Below are 14847 nucleotides of genomic sequence, written 5' to 3'. Positions count from 1 at the left end.
TCCAGGACTGAGTTTGCCCACCCCTGGTCTATGGAGTATTAATGTCTGTTATGAGATTAGTTTTGCAGATGTACCATTTGCTTTTGAAAATAGTCCATGTAAGAAAGCACATGTAACGTGTTACTATGTCACCTTAAAATCCCATGATTTATTTATTTTTTTTGTCTGTGATCTGAATACTGAGTTTGATTTTCAGTTTGTACTAAAACATTTTTTTTGTGTGTGTGTTTTATACATTAGAGCTTCCTGCTGTCCTGTAACCCTACCCTCATTCTGGATCAGATTGAGGAAAGCATGACCACCGGAGAGTTAGCCGGCATTCCTTCACAGGTTATTCCTTCTCTTATTGTTACACAAATCTTTTCTCAGTCCTTGATTAGTCGTATATTTTAATTCATTTTTATTTACTGTAGATCAGAGACACAGTGTTCACATTCCTTTGTCGAAATGGCAAGTCTCAGACATTGATGAAGACCAAACACTTCACTCATTTGAAGAGGCACTTGATCTCAAAGGGTCACCCTGAAGTAGTGCAGGAGCTGCTGAACTGCCTTGTGGGGCAGAATGGGTTAGTTGATCCTACATGGAATTTCATACATTTACCTCTTATTTCCTTCATCAGTTTGTGAAGTTAAACAGCATTTTTTTTTATTTTATTATATTTATTTATTTATTTTTGTACTGGTGAAGCTGTTCTACATAACAGAGTTACAAGGAATAATATACAGCCAGCCAGTCAGTATTGCAAAATAAACCCAGGCAGAGTGATCGGGAAGTATCAAGACGAACACTGCAATAATGTTAAAGTAATATTAATACTGAAGTTCTCTGATGTCAAAGAGAATTTTCTCTCAACTTATGATGATCATTTGCTCTTTTAGAATAACAATCTGTAGTATATTGTACATTTTTAGCGTCCTCTTTCCCTTTTGCTTTATAAATTTCTTTGTAATAAACTTTAAATCAGGGGCCGGCAACCTATGGCACGTGAAGGGATAATCACTGGCAAGAGACAACAGCTAAAGAGGTGTATTTATTACATTTAAATAAATTTCTCGAACTTGCATAAAAATGTACTGTACATTTTGAGGTAAATTTCATATCTGACAAACCATGTGCTTCTGTAATTGCATGCCATAGATTTTCTGACCCCTACTTTAAGGTATTAAGGTTTTATTTTACCTTTATTATGTATTACAGTTATTTATACTTATTGCTAGACTTTTATTTTTAACAGTTTATCAGAATTTAAATATTCACATGATGATACAGTTTTGGGAAAGTCAATACATAATCAATATTTATATTTGACTTTATGTGTGTCAGTTGTTACATAATTTTTTTTCGGAATTTGGTTTGAGTAGTAACAATCAAGATGTAATATGTAAAAAGATATGATTCTTTGTAATATATACAAATGAGTGCTGTCAAAATTAGTGTGTTAACACATTTGATTTATTTTTTTCAGTTTAACGCGTTAAAAATATTTAAAGGGATAGTTCACCCAAAAATGAAAATTCTGTCAGTAATTACTCACCCTCATGTTGATACAACCATGTAAGTCTTTCTTTCATCTTCGGATCACAAATTAATATTTTTGTGATTAAATATGAGCAGTGGAATACTCCTACATTGGCTTTAAGGGGGCCCAAACTTGTCCATCCAGAAAGTCAGTGAAGAAAATGTTTAAATAGTCCATGCCACTACAGTGGCTCAACCGTACGTTTTTCATGCGACGATAATACTTTTTGTGTGAAAAAAACAAACAAAAGAACGACTTTATTCAACTATTCATTTTCTCTCTTGTAGGCTCCATGACGCATGCACGAGAACTAAACTGACGACGGTCTTCTTCTACTACTACTTGTTACTGGCTGCTCACTCCTGCTCACTCCTTAGGAGTATTACCGCCACTTAGTGTTCAAGATGAAGTGCTAAACTTTGTTTACAAGCAGGTGAACGTGCGCGCTGTATGTAAAAACCATTATTTGTAAATATGTCGGCAGTTTAGTTCTCGTGCATGCGTCATGGAGCCTACAAGAGAGAAAATGAATAGTTGAATAAAGTCGTTCTTTTGTTTGTTTTTTTCACACAAAAAGTATTATTGTCGCTTGAGAAACGTACGGTTGAGCCACTGTAGTGGCATGGACTATTTAAACATTTTCTTCACTGACTTTCTGGATGGACAAGTTTGGGCCCCCTTAAAGCCAATGGAGGAGTATTCCACCGCTCATATTTAATCACAAAAATATTAATTTGTGATCCGAAGATGAAAGAAAGACTTACATAGTTGTATCAACATGAGGGTTAGTAATTACTGACAGAATTTTCATTTTTGGGTGAACTATCCCTTTAATGCAGCATCCGTTTTTTCTGTCATAATGTGGCTAGCGTTACATTATGTGATCACGCTTGTGACGAGCAGGGCAGGCGAGAGCCGTGAGACCGGTGTGTTCCGAACTGCGTTACATTGGTGCCTCCGAAGCTCCTCCGTGAGAGACTCGAGGCCGGCGCGCCTCGCAGGTGATGCTCATTCGTGTCACCGGCCTCGCGCCGTTCCCTCACTGCTCTCGCCCGCCCTGCTCGTCACAACGCTCTACATGGAATTGCTTTTAAACCTCCACAAGACAATCGAGAACGCACTGTATGTGAATGTCGTGTCTGTGTGACACACACACGACTCCTGTGCACAGAAAGATGCGCATCAGTGTCCAGTTCTCTCTCACGCTTGAACAAACAATAAGGCACAGAATTATGCCAAAATGCCCGTTTTGTCGAGTATCCTCATAAGAGCAGTCTCAAATGAGTTAAATAACGACTTTAATGAACTTAAAGAGTTGTGAGAAAATGAGATAGGCATCATGATTGGCAGTGGCAGCTCTTAAAGTGACAGCAGCCTAGTAAACCAGTTGCTGTGATGTCTGTTATTAATGTTAATCAAAGAACAGAGACGATTGTAGCTTTAATAAGGATAAATCTATATTTAATTTATAATTTATGCTGTGAAGAATGTAAAGTGTTAGATAGCTTTATTCATGTTCTCTATATGGAAAGGAAGGAAGGCCATGGGTAGATTTAAGTTCACTTAAATTATTTTTTTTATGCCTAATAAATGTTGAAATTGATAGCTTTTACTTTTACTGTAATGTTGAATGTCTATAATTTAATGCTTTAAAAAAAATCTATTTCATAGAGACATAAGTACCAGTATTAATATCAATGGTGATAATATATTAAAAAAAAAAAAAATACACAGTCTTTAAGTTGTTTCAACATTAATTTGAGTTACTGTTTAATACTGTTTACTATTAATTAGAGTAACTGTTAATTAATTAATTAATTAATTGATTGACTGCACTAATACAAATGCATCTATTTTTTATATCCACTGTAACTCATGTAATTACAAGTAACTTGCCGTTTTATGCTTCAAATGCTAGAAGTTCAGAGGTTACAGTTTTGATTAGATAGGTGTTCCTAATTTTTGTAAGTAAAACAAGTTAATTTGTGTTTCTAACACAAAGTTGAATAAAAGAATTGTCTCACTGTCCTTTTTCCCCTCTGAATAGTGAAGAGGAGGCATTTTCCTTTGCCCAAGAATATCTGAAATACAGAGAGATGAAAGGAGGACAAACAGCACCTGTGAGCAACACCCTCTCTGATCCTGTCAGGGTAAAGCCTCTTAAAATATTTATACTTTATTTTATTTTTTAAATGTATTTGCTTTTCATTTGTAATGAATGTTTATTGTGGTAGTATATAATCTGCTAAGGTTCTCATTTAATTTATTTTTTTATCTTTTTGTCCTTCAGGAATTTTTGGAAAAGGCACTTAAATCTAGGGGTACTCAAACATCAGCATGAGATTAAAAATCATTTGTAATCTGTGGGCAGTTATACAGTACTTTCACTAATTGCAAGACTGCGCAAGTAAAATGTTATCTGCTTGCTTATTTTACATTTGTATATTGTTACTTAATAGTATTTCAGTACTCATGTTTTGTGAATATTAACACCATTGTGTATGTAGACATCTGATTTACAAATAAAAATGACTATTACATTTTTTCAATAATATGGAACTGTTAATATAGCAAGGAGCAAGCATGGACCATGTAGCTCATCACGTATCACTGTCATGGCTTTGGACCAGAGCCGTTGAAAACAGAATGCTGACACTCCCATAGACTACCATAGGAAATGAAGAATGCGGAAGTAATGCATCATTGGGCAATCAATAGTTCCAAACACTGCATTGAAGCCCATTCATTTCAGTGTTTCTCAAGCACACTTGCTGGTAAGTTGATGAAATGACTGCATTTTTGACATTGCTCATGAATCTAGTCAATAGATGTGTTATGTGATTTAGTGCATGTTTACAGTTTAACGTGAGCAACAGTTACCATAACCAGATGCCAGTTATATTTTTAATAGTTGTTCGATAGAATACTGTGAGGAATGTAAGATGCACAACATCACTCCACACTCCCTGTGACTAATAATTGTGAAAACTTTCATTCCATTTAATTTCCCGGAAAAAAATGTCTTGTAATCTTTTGAGAATGTCCAAGAAAGATCTCATTCTGTTGATTCCAACCTTCTCTGAAAGAAGCACATAACTGCACACTGCTGCTTTAGTAGTACTTTGAACTTTATTCTATCAGTTCCTTATATTCCCATAAAGACGTGTATACACCTAAATCTAGTATATCTTTAAGTAATCAGTAGATGGAATTGCAGGTTGACTTTAATTACACATGAAGATTTTGTTGAATGAAAGAGTACATTACAGTTTGCTTATTGGATTAGCATCACATTTTTTGGGTGACATTTAATTTTGCTAGGTTTAAGGGTGGGTTAAAGGGATATTTTATCCAAAAATGAAAATTATCCCATGATTTACTCAAGCCAACTTAGGTGTACAAGACTATCTTCTTTCAGACTTGATGTATGACAGGATGTACTGTAGGAGTATCATAAGCTTAAGACGCCTCTCGTGGTTCAAACAAATAAGGCTGTGCAACAAACTCAAGCTCCTCTTCTCTCTTATCTAAATCCTTTGACATTTCTCTTAACATTTCTCATTTTAGACTTCTAATTTGTGACCGGTGTTTTGTTTTGCTCTATCCTCTGTGCTTCCAAGTTTGTCATTACATCATACGTCGAGTCAGGGGTTACCCTTCCACCACAAATCGATGTGTTCAGCCGGAAGCTAATTATTTTACTTTATAAAGTTTTAAATGTGGATATTTTTCTTAAAAAAACCCATTGCTTATAGGCTATATAACAAATGCATAATATCATGGTTAGTTCATGCAGAAATGAAAATGTAATTTATTACTCACCCTCATGTCGTTCTACTCCCGTAAGACCTTTGTTCATCTTCAGAACACAAATTAAGATATTGTTGATGAAATCCGATGGCTCAGTGAGGCCAGCAAAGCCATTCAAACTATGAGCCATAAAGGTACTAAAAACATGTTTAAATCAGTTCATGTGAGTTCAGTGGTTCTATCTTAATATTATAAAGCAACAAGAAAACTTTTTGTGCGCCAAAAAAAAACAAAAATACTTTTTAACAATATCTATATGGGCCGATTTCAAAACACTGCTTCAGAGCTTTACGAATCGAATCAGTGAATCGGAGCACCAAAGTCACGTGATTTCAGCAGTTTAGCCGTTTGGAGATCCAAATCACTAATTCGAAACAAAAGATTCATAAAGCTCAGAAGCCTTATGAAGCAGTGTTTTGAAATCAGCCCATATAGATATTGTTGAAAATTAATTTATTTATTTTATTTTAAGCCATTTATATATTCTGCAATTTACACTAAAAAAAAAAAATAAAAAAAATAAAATGATAATCTGCCTTTTTTACACACAGATTTACACAGTTCAATGACATAATTCTAACAAGTAAATCAATGTATGTGAGCCTGTTTGTCCCGCCCTCATGTGGAAAAATGTCATCAGATAAGAAAAGAGGTGTCACTGTGAGTAGGAAGGAAATTTTTGATTAAAGATTAGGAGTGCACATGATTTTAAGAAAATACACAATGATTTGCATCATGGATAAATCATTTACACTATAATATTCCATAAAAAAAGGGAATTGTAAATTCTGATTTTTATGGTGATTTTAAAGCAGTTACTCTTAGCTTTTGCCAGCTCTGACTAGTATTTTCCTGGTCCTACCTTTTTGGAAGTAGCCCAGCATACTTATTTTTGTAATACATTTTATGACTTTGATGATAAACTCTTATTTTCCTTATTAATATTGACTTTATGATAAGTCATAAACCAGACCTGTATAGGAACCCTAATATCTTTTAAACAGGAACAGCTGAATGCAAGTTTCACAGGGGTGTACTCGTGCTGTGTACTGTATATAACGCGTATGACGTAAAGGTGGCACCTCTGACGAATCATCACATTATATATGTGAACTCTTGTGACTAAATGTGAATTTAGGCGTTATTAAAACGCGCAATTATTACTCCTCCCACAGCAATGCTGTAGTGCGACTCAAACCGGCAAGCCTCGAAGACCAGAACAGGTTTTTCCTCCATGTCCTACTTAGCGTCGCGGTGTTCCTGATAACACGCAAGAACATAAAAGCTCACACTGGACTGTCAAACGACGGACACTTGGAGCATAACACGATAGGGAACTATTGGTTAACCACAAAACACGAGAGCTCTATAAAGGATGAATTCAATACGACAGGTGCCTTCGCGGGTTAAAAGCAAAAGGACGGAAACTATTTTAGGAGCCGAGAGAGAGCATTTCGAAAAACAGCAGGTATGGCAACCTCGGAACACTTGATATCTTGTTACGATGCTAATGGTTAGCGTTCCTATGTGGATATAGTGCTAGCATTGACTACATTTTACGACATAATATGATGCACACTCGAAACATGACTGAGGATGCACGATCACAAACACAGCTTGCGTAGGCACTTCTCATCTACACTATTGCAGAAATGGCGTATTTACAGAAATATCGGTCGTTAAAACATACAGGTGTACCTTTTTCTTTTTTTGAACGATTCTCGCTGAAGTGATAAACTTGCTAAAACGAAACAATAGGTTTTCAAACAACTGACAAGACCAGTTTGTGTCTGACATAATGTCATCCGGGGACTCGGTGAACCTGTCCATACAACTACGTTACTGTACCTGCAAAATAATCAGAACGCCAGATCCAGCACGTGATCTTAACATATGTTATTCTGTTTGCAATGATTATTGTTCGTTCTTGACTTCTTCATGGACTCTCTGACAGGCTTATATGATGTGTGATGCTTATATGCCCTGTCAGAGTACAAATAAATGGGTCGATGTAAATTGTATATCAAAGTAAAATGCAATAGATTGTAGTGACCATTGGATTTATGCCATAGATTGTTCTTTATATATATAATATAATATTATATAATATATATATCACACACAAATCACATCGATAATCATACACTGATTAAAATTTTTAAATGGACAGACTGATGTCTCTGATGACTGATGATATCGTCCTAGTAAAAAAAAATAAAAAATCTGAAGGCATGGCAATATATTGCAGTATTAGGCCTATATTCATAATTAGGAAACTTTAAATGGATTTAAACGGAAAACAGAATAAAAAAAAAAAAAAAGTATGATTCACTCACTGATTATTTATTTATTTGCATATTGAGAAGGAAAATATCTTCTGTTCTGGCTGTTAAATATCAAATTCTTGAGGTCACAAAAGTTTGTATCTCTGTCTAGTCTATTACTCAACCTTTGCTTGCCAAATATATATGGTTAGGTTTTATTTTAAGGTCTATTGTAAGTGGCTTGACAAGTTCTTCCAGTTTCATTATCTTTTCTTTTTCACCTCTGTCAATACTAACCTGTAGTCAATAGCATTTCGGTCGTCAGTTTTCCCGGTCACTATAGCATTTTGAACAGTTCCACCAAATAAGCTGAATAATATATATATATTTCTATCATGGAAGTAAATGTGTAAATTTGTAAGAAAATTAAAAGTAAATACAATAGTTATAATACTTTTCACATTACCAAAAAAAAAAAAATCATGTGATGTTAAAAGGCTGCATTTTTTCCTTTAGTTATGCAGGCCCAACAACCTGGTTTTGCAGGTTCTTCTACACTTTTGGTTTGTACTCCACACATAGAGTTGTTGCTGGTTGAAAATGGTGAGGAACTGTCAGTACTGAGTGAGATATCAGTTAATGGTTACACTTTATTTTGATGCTCCACTTTAGACATTTACAACTACATATCAACTAGAGTATTAGTAGACTGAATTAGACTGTTAGGGTAAGAAGTTTATATGTAGGTGTAAAGTTACTTCTAGTCAGTAGAATGTCTGTTGATGGAGCATCAAAATAAAGTGTTTAGCAGATATTAAGCAGACAGTCTACTAATACTCTAATGACCAGTCGTTGACATGTAGTTGCAAAGTAGTTAGTAGAATGTGGGCAATTGGAATAAAGTGTTAATTAGTAGTTTTGTGATAAATATCTTACATTAAATAATTAAATATTATTAAATATTTTAAGAACACTTTTGTGCTTCCAGTAAGGTATATAATTTAAAGGGATAGTTCACCCCAAATTATTATAACATGTATAACTTTTTGTCTTTCATGTTGCACAAAAATAGATGTTATGCAGAATGGGCCTTGGTGATCACACAATGAGATGTTAGCTAGGGTGACCAAACGTCCTGTTTTCCCAGGACATGTCCTGTTTTCACGTCCTGTCCTGGTTGTTTTTTATAAAGTGATAAAAAAATGTCCTGGTTTTCATTGTTTTTCATTGGGCCATTAAATTGACCGGTGTTACGAGATTTTCGGTTTCTGAGATTTTTGGTTTCCGAAGGCAGAGCACACATAAAAATGAGTTTCGCAGACATGCGCGAGCACGTGCAACTGAGAATATTAGTTCACTTTGTATCTCAAGACAATAGTGGATTTTTCCATAAAGGTAACCATATTCTCAGCGTCGCGGCTGACTTATGTCTAAACTACAGTTGTTTACTTCTAGGTAACAGTTTATAATGTTTTCAATAGTTTGCACGATTCGTGCAGTCATCTGTAACTGAATAAACAGATACTTTGTGTAACAGCAGAGCAACCTTCAGCTATCGTCTACAATGAGTTCAGCTCATTGTGCTCTTCCTTTGTACCTTGCGATGTAACAGCTGATAGGCCTATATAAATTTCTTTATAACTTTCATGCTTGTTTGTTAAGCAACAAAAAAACTGCTGGGAAAGATCAGCTCTACAGCAAAATATAGATGGGCAAACAAGGAGGAATGAGGAAGAAAATGAGGATGAAGAAGAAAACTAAAGATATAGACATTTTTTGTGAGTGCTATTTTTGTTAAACTTGGATTGCTAATATAGCAGATGTATTTTTTTAGTTATTTATTATTTACTTATTTTTCTAATACAGAAGAGACATTATTTCTATCATTATTTCATTCGTTATTTTTGAAACTTGTCATAATAAAACATCTGAATTTATGTCTTTGGTTATAGATAGCATTTTGTAATATAACAATTTTCTATCCATACAGAGGAGTCATACTTTAAATGTGTTGAAATTATAAGGCATTTTCGAGTAAACTTCGAGTATCATTTGAATTTCTCATTGCCGGGCCGACTGTCCTGGTTTTCGCTAATCAAAATATGGTCACCCTAATGTTAGCCTTAGACAGAATGACAAAAGTTGCAATGAAAGTGGATGGTGACTAACATCTCTTTGTGTAATCACTAAGGCCCAGTTGTTCAAAAGAATTTTGATAAACGGATTGGCTCAAATCTTGAAAATGGGTTGTTCAAAAGAAAATAAAAAGCTTCTGAGATCAGATTAGATCATGTAATCCAATCTTGGTTTTGATCTGGATCAAACCCTCAGTATGTGTTGTTCAAAACACTTAAGTAAGATTGGAATACATTTGTTTCCAAAAATCTGGATTATCCTGATCCCAGCAGAAGGGTGGGTTCAGGATTAATCTAAGCTACAAAATTTAAAACTTGGAAAAAATTGTATTATGTACTAAATGTACACATTTATATTTTGCACTTCATTTGTTCAAATGTAACAGTAGGCTATTATTAAGCATTGCAGTATAGTAAGTAAAGTTAAAAACAAATTATGTCCAGCTGTCAAAAATAAAAAGATGAACCAGTCAATGGTAGTTTCTATCAATTGCACCCCTTATTTCATGTATATTTTTATTTATTTGGTGTGGGTTAGATGAGCGGCCTAACTGTTTAAAAGAGATTGCAAATAGAAGGGGATGTTTATATCATTTAATTGTGCTGCTTTCAGTCCGTTCAATTAAAAAAGTGACACATTGCTGATTTTTCTACCTGTTGTTCTTTACAAAGCTAGTAGCCAATATTTTGATACTGTATGTAGTCCCATTTTCAAGCCCATTTAGGCATGATCCAATCCAACGTTTCTTTGAAAAACCGGCACAAAAGTAATATGAATTTACCTGGATAGCAAAACATGGGATTTCCCAATCTAGACAATTCTGATCCACATTAAACTTTTTTAAAAAACTGGGCCTAAATGAAAGAAAGTCATTGGAACAACATGAGAGTGGGGGTGTTAACAGACCTTTCATTTTAATGGAACTGTTCATTTAAATGCTCACACAAAACATCAGGAACATTCTCACACAAAAGATCTATGTTCTTTTCTCACTGACTTGTCAAATACGCCACATAGTTCAGTCTGTTTACTTTCCAGCCCTGTGTGTTTTGCGTCAGTCCGCTGTAAGCTCTCGCGCGAGTTGGGTCGCCCTGCATTGACAAATGTTGCCAAGCAACCTAGTGTCTTTGTGTTATCTCTCTGTAAAGAGAGTATTCAGAGGTGGCGAATATATGTCAGCCTATCGTAGGGATGTCCTTGCACGAGTCAGTGTAGGTTGCATCAGGAGGGGCATCCGGCATAAAACATATGCCAGATAAATATGTGGATGATCCGCTGTGGTGTCCTCTAGTGGGAGCAGCCAAAAGAGAGAGAAAGAGAGAAATAGATGTCCTTGCTTCAGGAGTGTACATGCAGAGGAAGTTACCTTGAAAGAACAGGGTGTATTGTACACTGCTGAGCTAATGATAACACATTTGTTTGGCTTAAAGTATTATTGTGTCATTAATATTTTAGCAATGCTACTGAAGAGTATATTCACACACAAGCCCTAAAACATAACAACAAACAGTAACTATGACAGCATAAAAATTATGGTACAAGAGGCCATACCTTATAGCAGTTTTACTAAGGTGTCCTTAAACAACACAAAGCAGATAATTTGGGCTTTAAAACCACAACAACAGCAATATGATGAAAGGCAAGTAATGTATTACATTAGTAATATAACAACCGTTGGTTGTTTATGGTTGCCAAACAGCAGTACATTAAAATAGATTGCACTGTGGCTGTTTTATAATGACTTTGGATGTGGTTAAATAAAAAAGCAGTTGAAATAAAAATGTAGGAAAATATGTATGAAGTCGTCTGTCATGTCATGTTTGGGCAGTGTTCTGGTACCTCAGTTTCACATAGTCGTCCTTTTTATTAAGTAGGTTATTGAATGCCATTCTATTCACTGAGAGCAGGAAGGGCAAACCCAGAGCTGGCTCAGGTTTCCTTCAGTGTTCAGTGACTTGGCCTGTTCTTACTATCTATTTGGTGACACAAAAAGACAGTTGGCAAAATGAGAAGCATGTGAAACAGTCTTCCAGGGACATGTTTTTAAAATTTCTTTTTAATTTGTTAATGGGCAAATGGAGTTAAATTTCATACTCTGGAATTGTTTCATGTAAAATGTAGTAACCCCTTCTTTTTTTTTTCCTCCATGTTTTCCATTTTAATGGTTAAATTAAATTAAAGAGGCCATATTATGCCCTTTTACAAAGTCTTGATTTTGTTTTTGGGGTCTACTAGAATAGGTTTTCATGCTTGAATTTTTCACATATTTTCCATTGTTGCAGCACCTCTCTTCCTAGGCTGCGTTCCGCTCCAATTGTAGACATGCACTCGCAAACTTCCCTAAGCACTTCCCCTTGGGGAAATCCCTGCTGCCAATTTTAAGTGCTTTCTATTTTGTGAGGTGGACGAGGGAAGTTTATATGGACAGACCCTCGTCCCCTTGATTTTGACTGTGGGAGCGAGTCTACTCTGATGTACACTTCAAGCAGCTCTGTATCCCACAATTCAACTTGATTGTGACGTCACAGCAGAAGTGTATGATATATATTCGAATTAATCGCTTAGTATTAATTATGTTGAGATTCAATCGCATAATACTTGTCGCCACCTTATGTTCACAGTCTCACAGTTTTTACTATTGATATTTTGTTTCATCTGTGTAATTTTATTTTTCTCCAACAGCTCATACCTATAGGATTTTAGATATTTTCTCCAATTACTTATAAGCATATAGAATGGTGCATAAAACAAATTCAAGTACAAAAGGGGTTTAAATAATAAATCAGCTCCATAGTGAATTCCAAGTGATCAAGGGCTTAGTACGTTTAATTTAAATCTTATGCATGAGTTCTGCCAGTAGTGGCACTCGTGCAACGTGAGCAATGATGCACATCCGAGTTCACGAGATGGACGTAAGTTATCGAGTTATGAAGGGCATAAATATTTGGAGTGAAACACAGCCCTAGTCTGTCAGTAACACTTTAAGTTCCTCTGTCTATGTTGCCCCTCCTTTTGAAAAGCACAGTGTGCTCTGATTGGTTGGCTAGACCAGTGTGTGGTGATTGTTATCATGGCCCTTACCATAACCGTGAGTTTCAAAACACTACTGATGCAACTCAACCCCTTTTTAGGGGAGAATTCCCTTGGAATTGCTCCATTTATTTATTATTATATTTTTTTTGTGTGTGTTTGTATGCCATGAGGCAGGAATTATTTAAATGAGGAATAATGTGACGTGTTTGTTCCCGGAAGAAAATCAAGACTTCAGTCGAGGCATTTGTGGGAGTTCAGAAATAGTGCTTACTATGCTTACCTTTTGACTGACTTTGTGCATTGTAACTTTGCAGAACTTTTTCATACACTAAATAAAGTTTAAAAACACAAAAAAAAGTATGACACATATATACGCATACACATAGCCTTGCAAAGTATACTTGACGTATGCGTGCACAGGTGTTCGACACATGCACATCTCTCGCCACGAGTTACAACCCATGTATATATGTGTATTCTTTCATGCTAGAGTTGTACAATTGAGGGTACTTTTTAACCTTTCGCACAATCCATTGTCTATGTAGGCCTCATTGTCGCTGTAGCTTGCATACGTTCCGGTCTGTTCTGTTTATGAAGGTTTTCTTCGACTACCTTGTAAATCGACACCCCCAGGGCATGGTTGCCACCTTGTGAATAAGCTAATAAGCTAATTCAAAGAAGAACACATGGTTAAAAATCCGGCGGTGCCCGTACTCTTCTGATGACGAAATTCACATCACACGCACTGTACACTGACCCTCACGTATTCATGAAACTTAATATTCATAATTCATAAAATTTAATTGAATCAGTATTTCAAATCCAAGTCGCTAGAAAATGTAATAATTAATTTACAACGAACATTTTACAATAATAATAATATATTCCTATCATAATTTCTTCAAGTTAACCAGACTTTCGTGAAGACTGTTAAGTTAAACATTATGTTTGAGGCACTGTCAGTGATCTCTTTAAAGGAATTGCCTGCTTAGTTTGTCAGTGGATCTTCATAGAGTTGGTGATAGTGGCCTTCTCATGTTGTGGTTAGTGGCTTTCCTTGGTTTTAGATTTCTTTTATGCCTGTAGGGGTATGGCATTTTGTCAATTACAGTAATTGTTTTTTGTTTTTATGCTGGTACCTTGGCAGTTTTAGGCCTGTTGTAGACAGCTGACTCCTAAAGCTTTTCATATTCTTCATTCCATTTACATTGGGGGGTGATGGAATATGGATGTGGCGGTTTGATGATAAACCATGATAAAATATTATGATAACATTAGTAATAGACTTTTTTCTTGCATTTGAGAGTTTATATGTCACAGTTCAGACTTCAAATCATGATATTTAAACTAGCAGTTGCAAGAAACACAGATATTTACACGTATGAATATCCATTTCTGCAATAGATATTACCAGATGATTTTCACAGCATTTAGTTTGTCATTTAATGTGATAATTGTTCATATGGATATAATATTGGATATTGAGTTATACATAAAACTACAAACCAACATGTTCTCACCTTAAGGATCAAGGATATCCCATTTCATCTGGAATTTTTAGCTAGGTGGTTTTTACAGCCATAGGCTGCACAATTCTGTGACGTTTAAAATTCATTGATTTGTTTGTGTGAGTGATAAACAGCATCATGTTAACCATTCCAAGATGGCGGACACGTGGACATGTCTGGAGTGGTCGAATGTGGTATCTACGTATACACGTATACGTATAACTATGGTAAAAGCTGTCAGTTTAAACCAGTGTGACAAGATGGCGTATTGATTCCATAGCACCAACTCTTTACTTGAGTGTTTCTGCCAGCTTTCTGTAGCTCAGCTGTTGGTCTTCCTGTGAAAGCATACTTAGCATCTGGCATCCAGACACAATATCAAAACTGATATAGCTAATCAAATTTCTGATTTCAGCTTCTCTTGATTAATTAAAAACAATCTTCTGCTGGTTATGTTTGTTTTTTTGTTTTTTTATATATTATTTGACATTTCCATTATCTTGCAGTGGTAACAATCCTCTACTATCTTTTCTGCTTGTGGCCAGATGTCAAGAGCTTAAATCCTCCAAATGGA

General features: G+C 35.4%; 2 protein-coding genes across 4 annotated transcripts in view; both read left to right on the top strand.

Moving 5' to 3' along the window:
* The window catches only part of kntc1 (kinetochore associated 1), a 63270-nt gene extending 59263 nt beyond the window's left edge, over positions 1 to 4007 (top strand). For all 3 annotated transcript variants that reach the window (XM_067406252.1, XM_067406251.1, XM_067406253.1), the window contains 4 exons: positions 241 to 330; positions 414 to 568; positions 3570 to 3672; positions 3813 to 4007. In XM_067406252.1, the coding sequence (XP_067262353.1) occupies positions 241 to 330; positions 414 to 568; positions 3570 to 3672; positions 3813 to 3863 (399 nt within the window). In that variant the 3' untranslated portion in view covers positions 3864 to 4007. The remainder of the gene's footprint in view (positions 1 to 240; positions 331 to 413; positions 569 to 3569; positions 3673 to 3812) is intronic.
* Positions 4008 to 6519: 2512 nt separating this feature from the next.
* hip1rb (huntingtin interacting protein 1 related b) overlaps positions 6520 to 14847 on the top strand; it is a 51917-nt gene continuing 43589 nt past the window's right edge. Inside the window, exon 1 of the mRNA XM_067406097.1 lies at positions 6520 to 6800. Within this exon, the coding sequence (XP_067262198.1) occupies positions 6708 to 6800 (93 nt within the window). The 5' untranslated portion in view covers positions 6520 to 6707. The remainder of the gene's footprint in view (positions 6801 to 14847) is intronic.

Source organism: Chanodichthys erythropterus, chromosome 13 (assembly GCF_024489055.1).
Source record: "Chanodichthys erythropterus isolate Z2021 chromosome 13, ASM2448905v1, whole genome shotgun sequence".
Taxonomy (NCBI): domain Eukaryota; kingdom Metazoa; phylum Chordata; class Actinopteri; order Cypriniformes; family Xenocyprididae; genus Chanodichthys; species Chanodichthys erythropterus.
The sequence above is the reverse complement of the archived record's forward strand: the minus strand, read 5'-3'. Positions and strand labels throughout refer to the sequence as shown.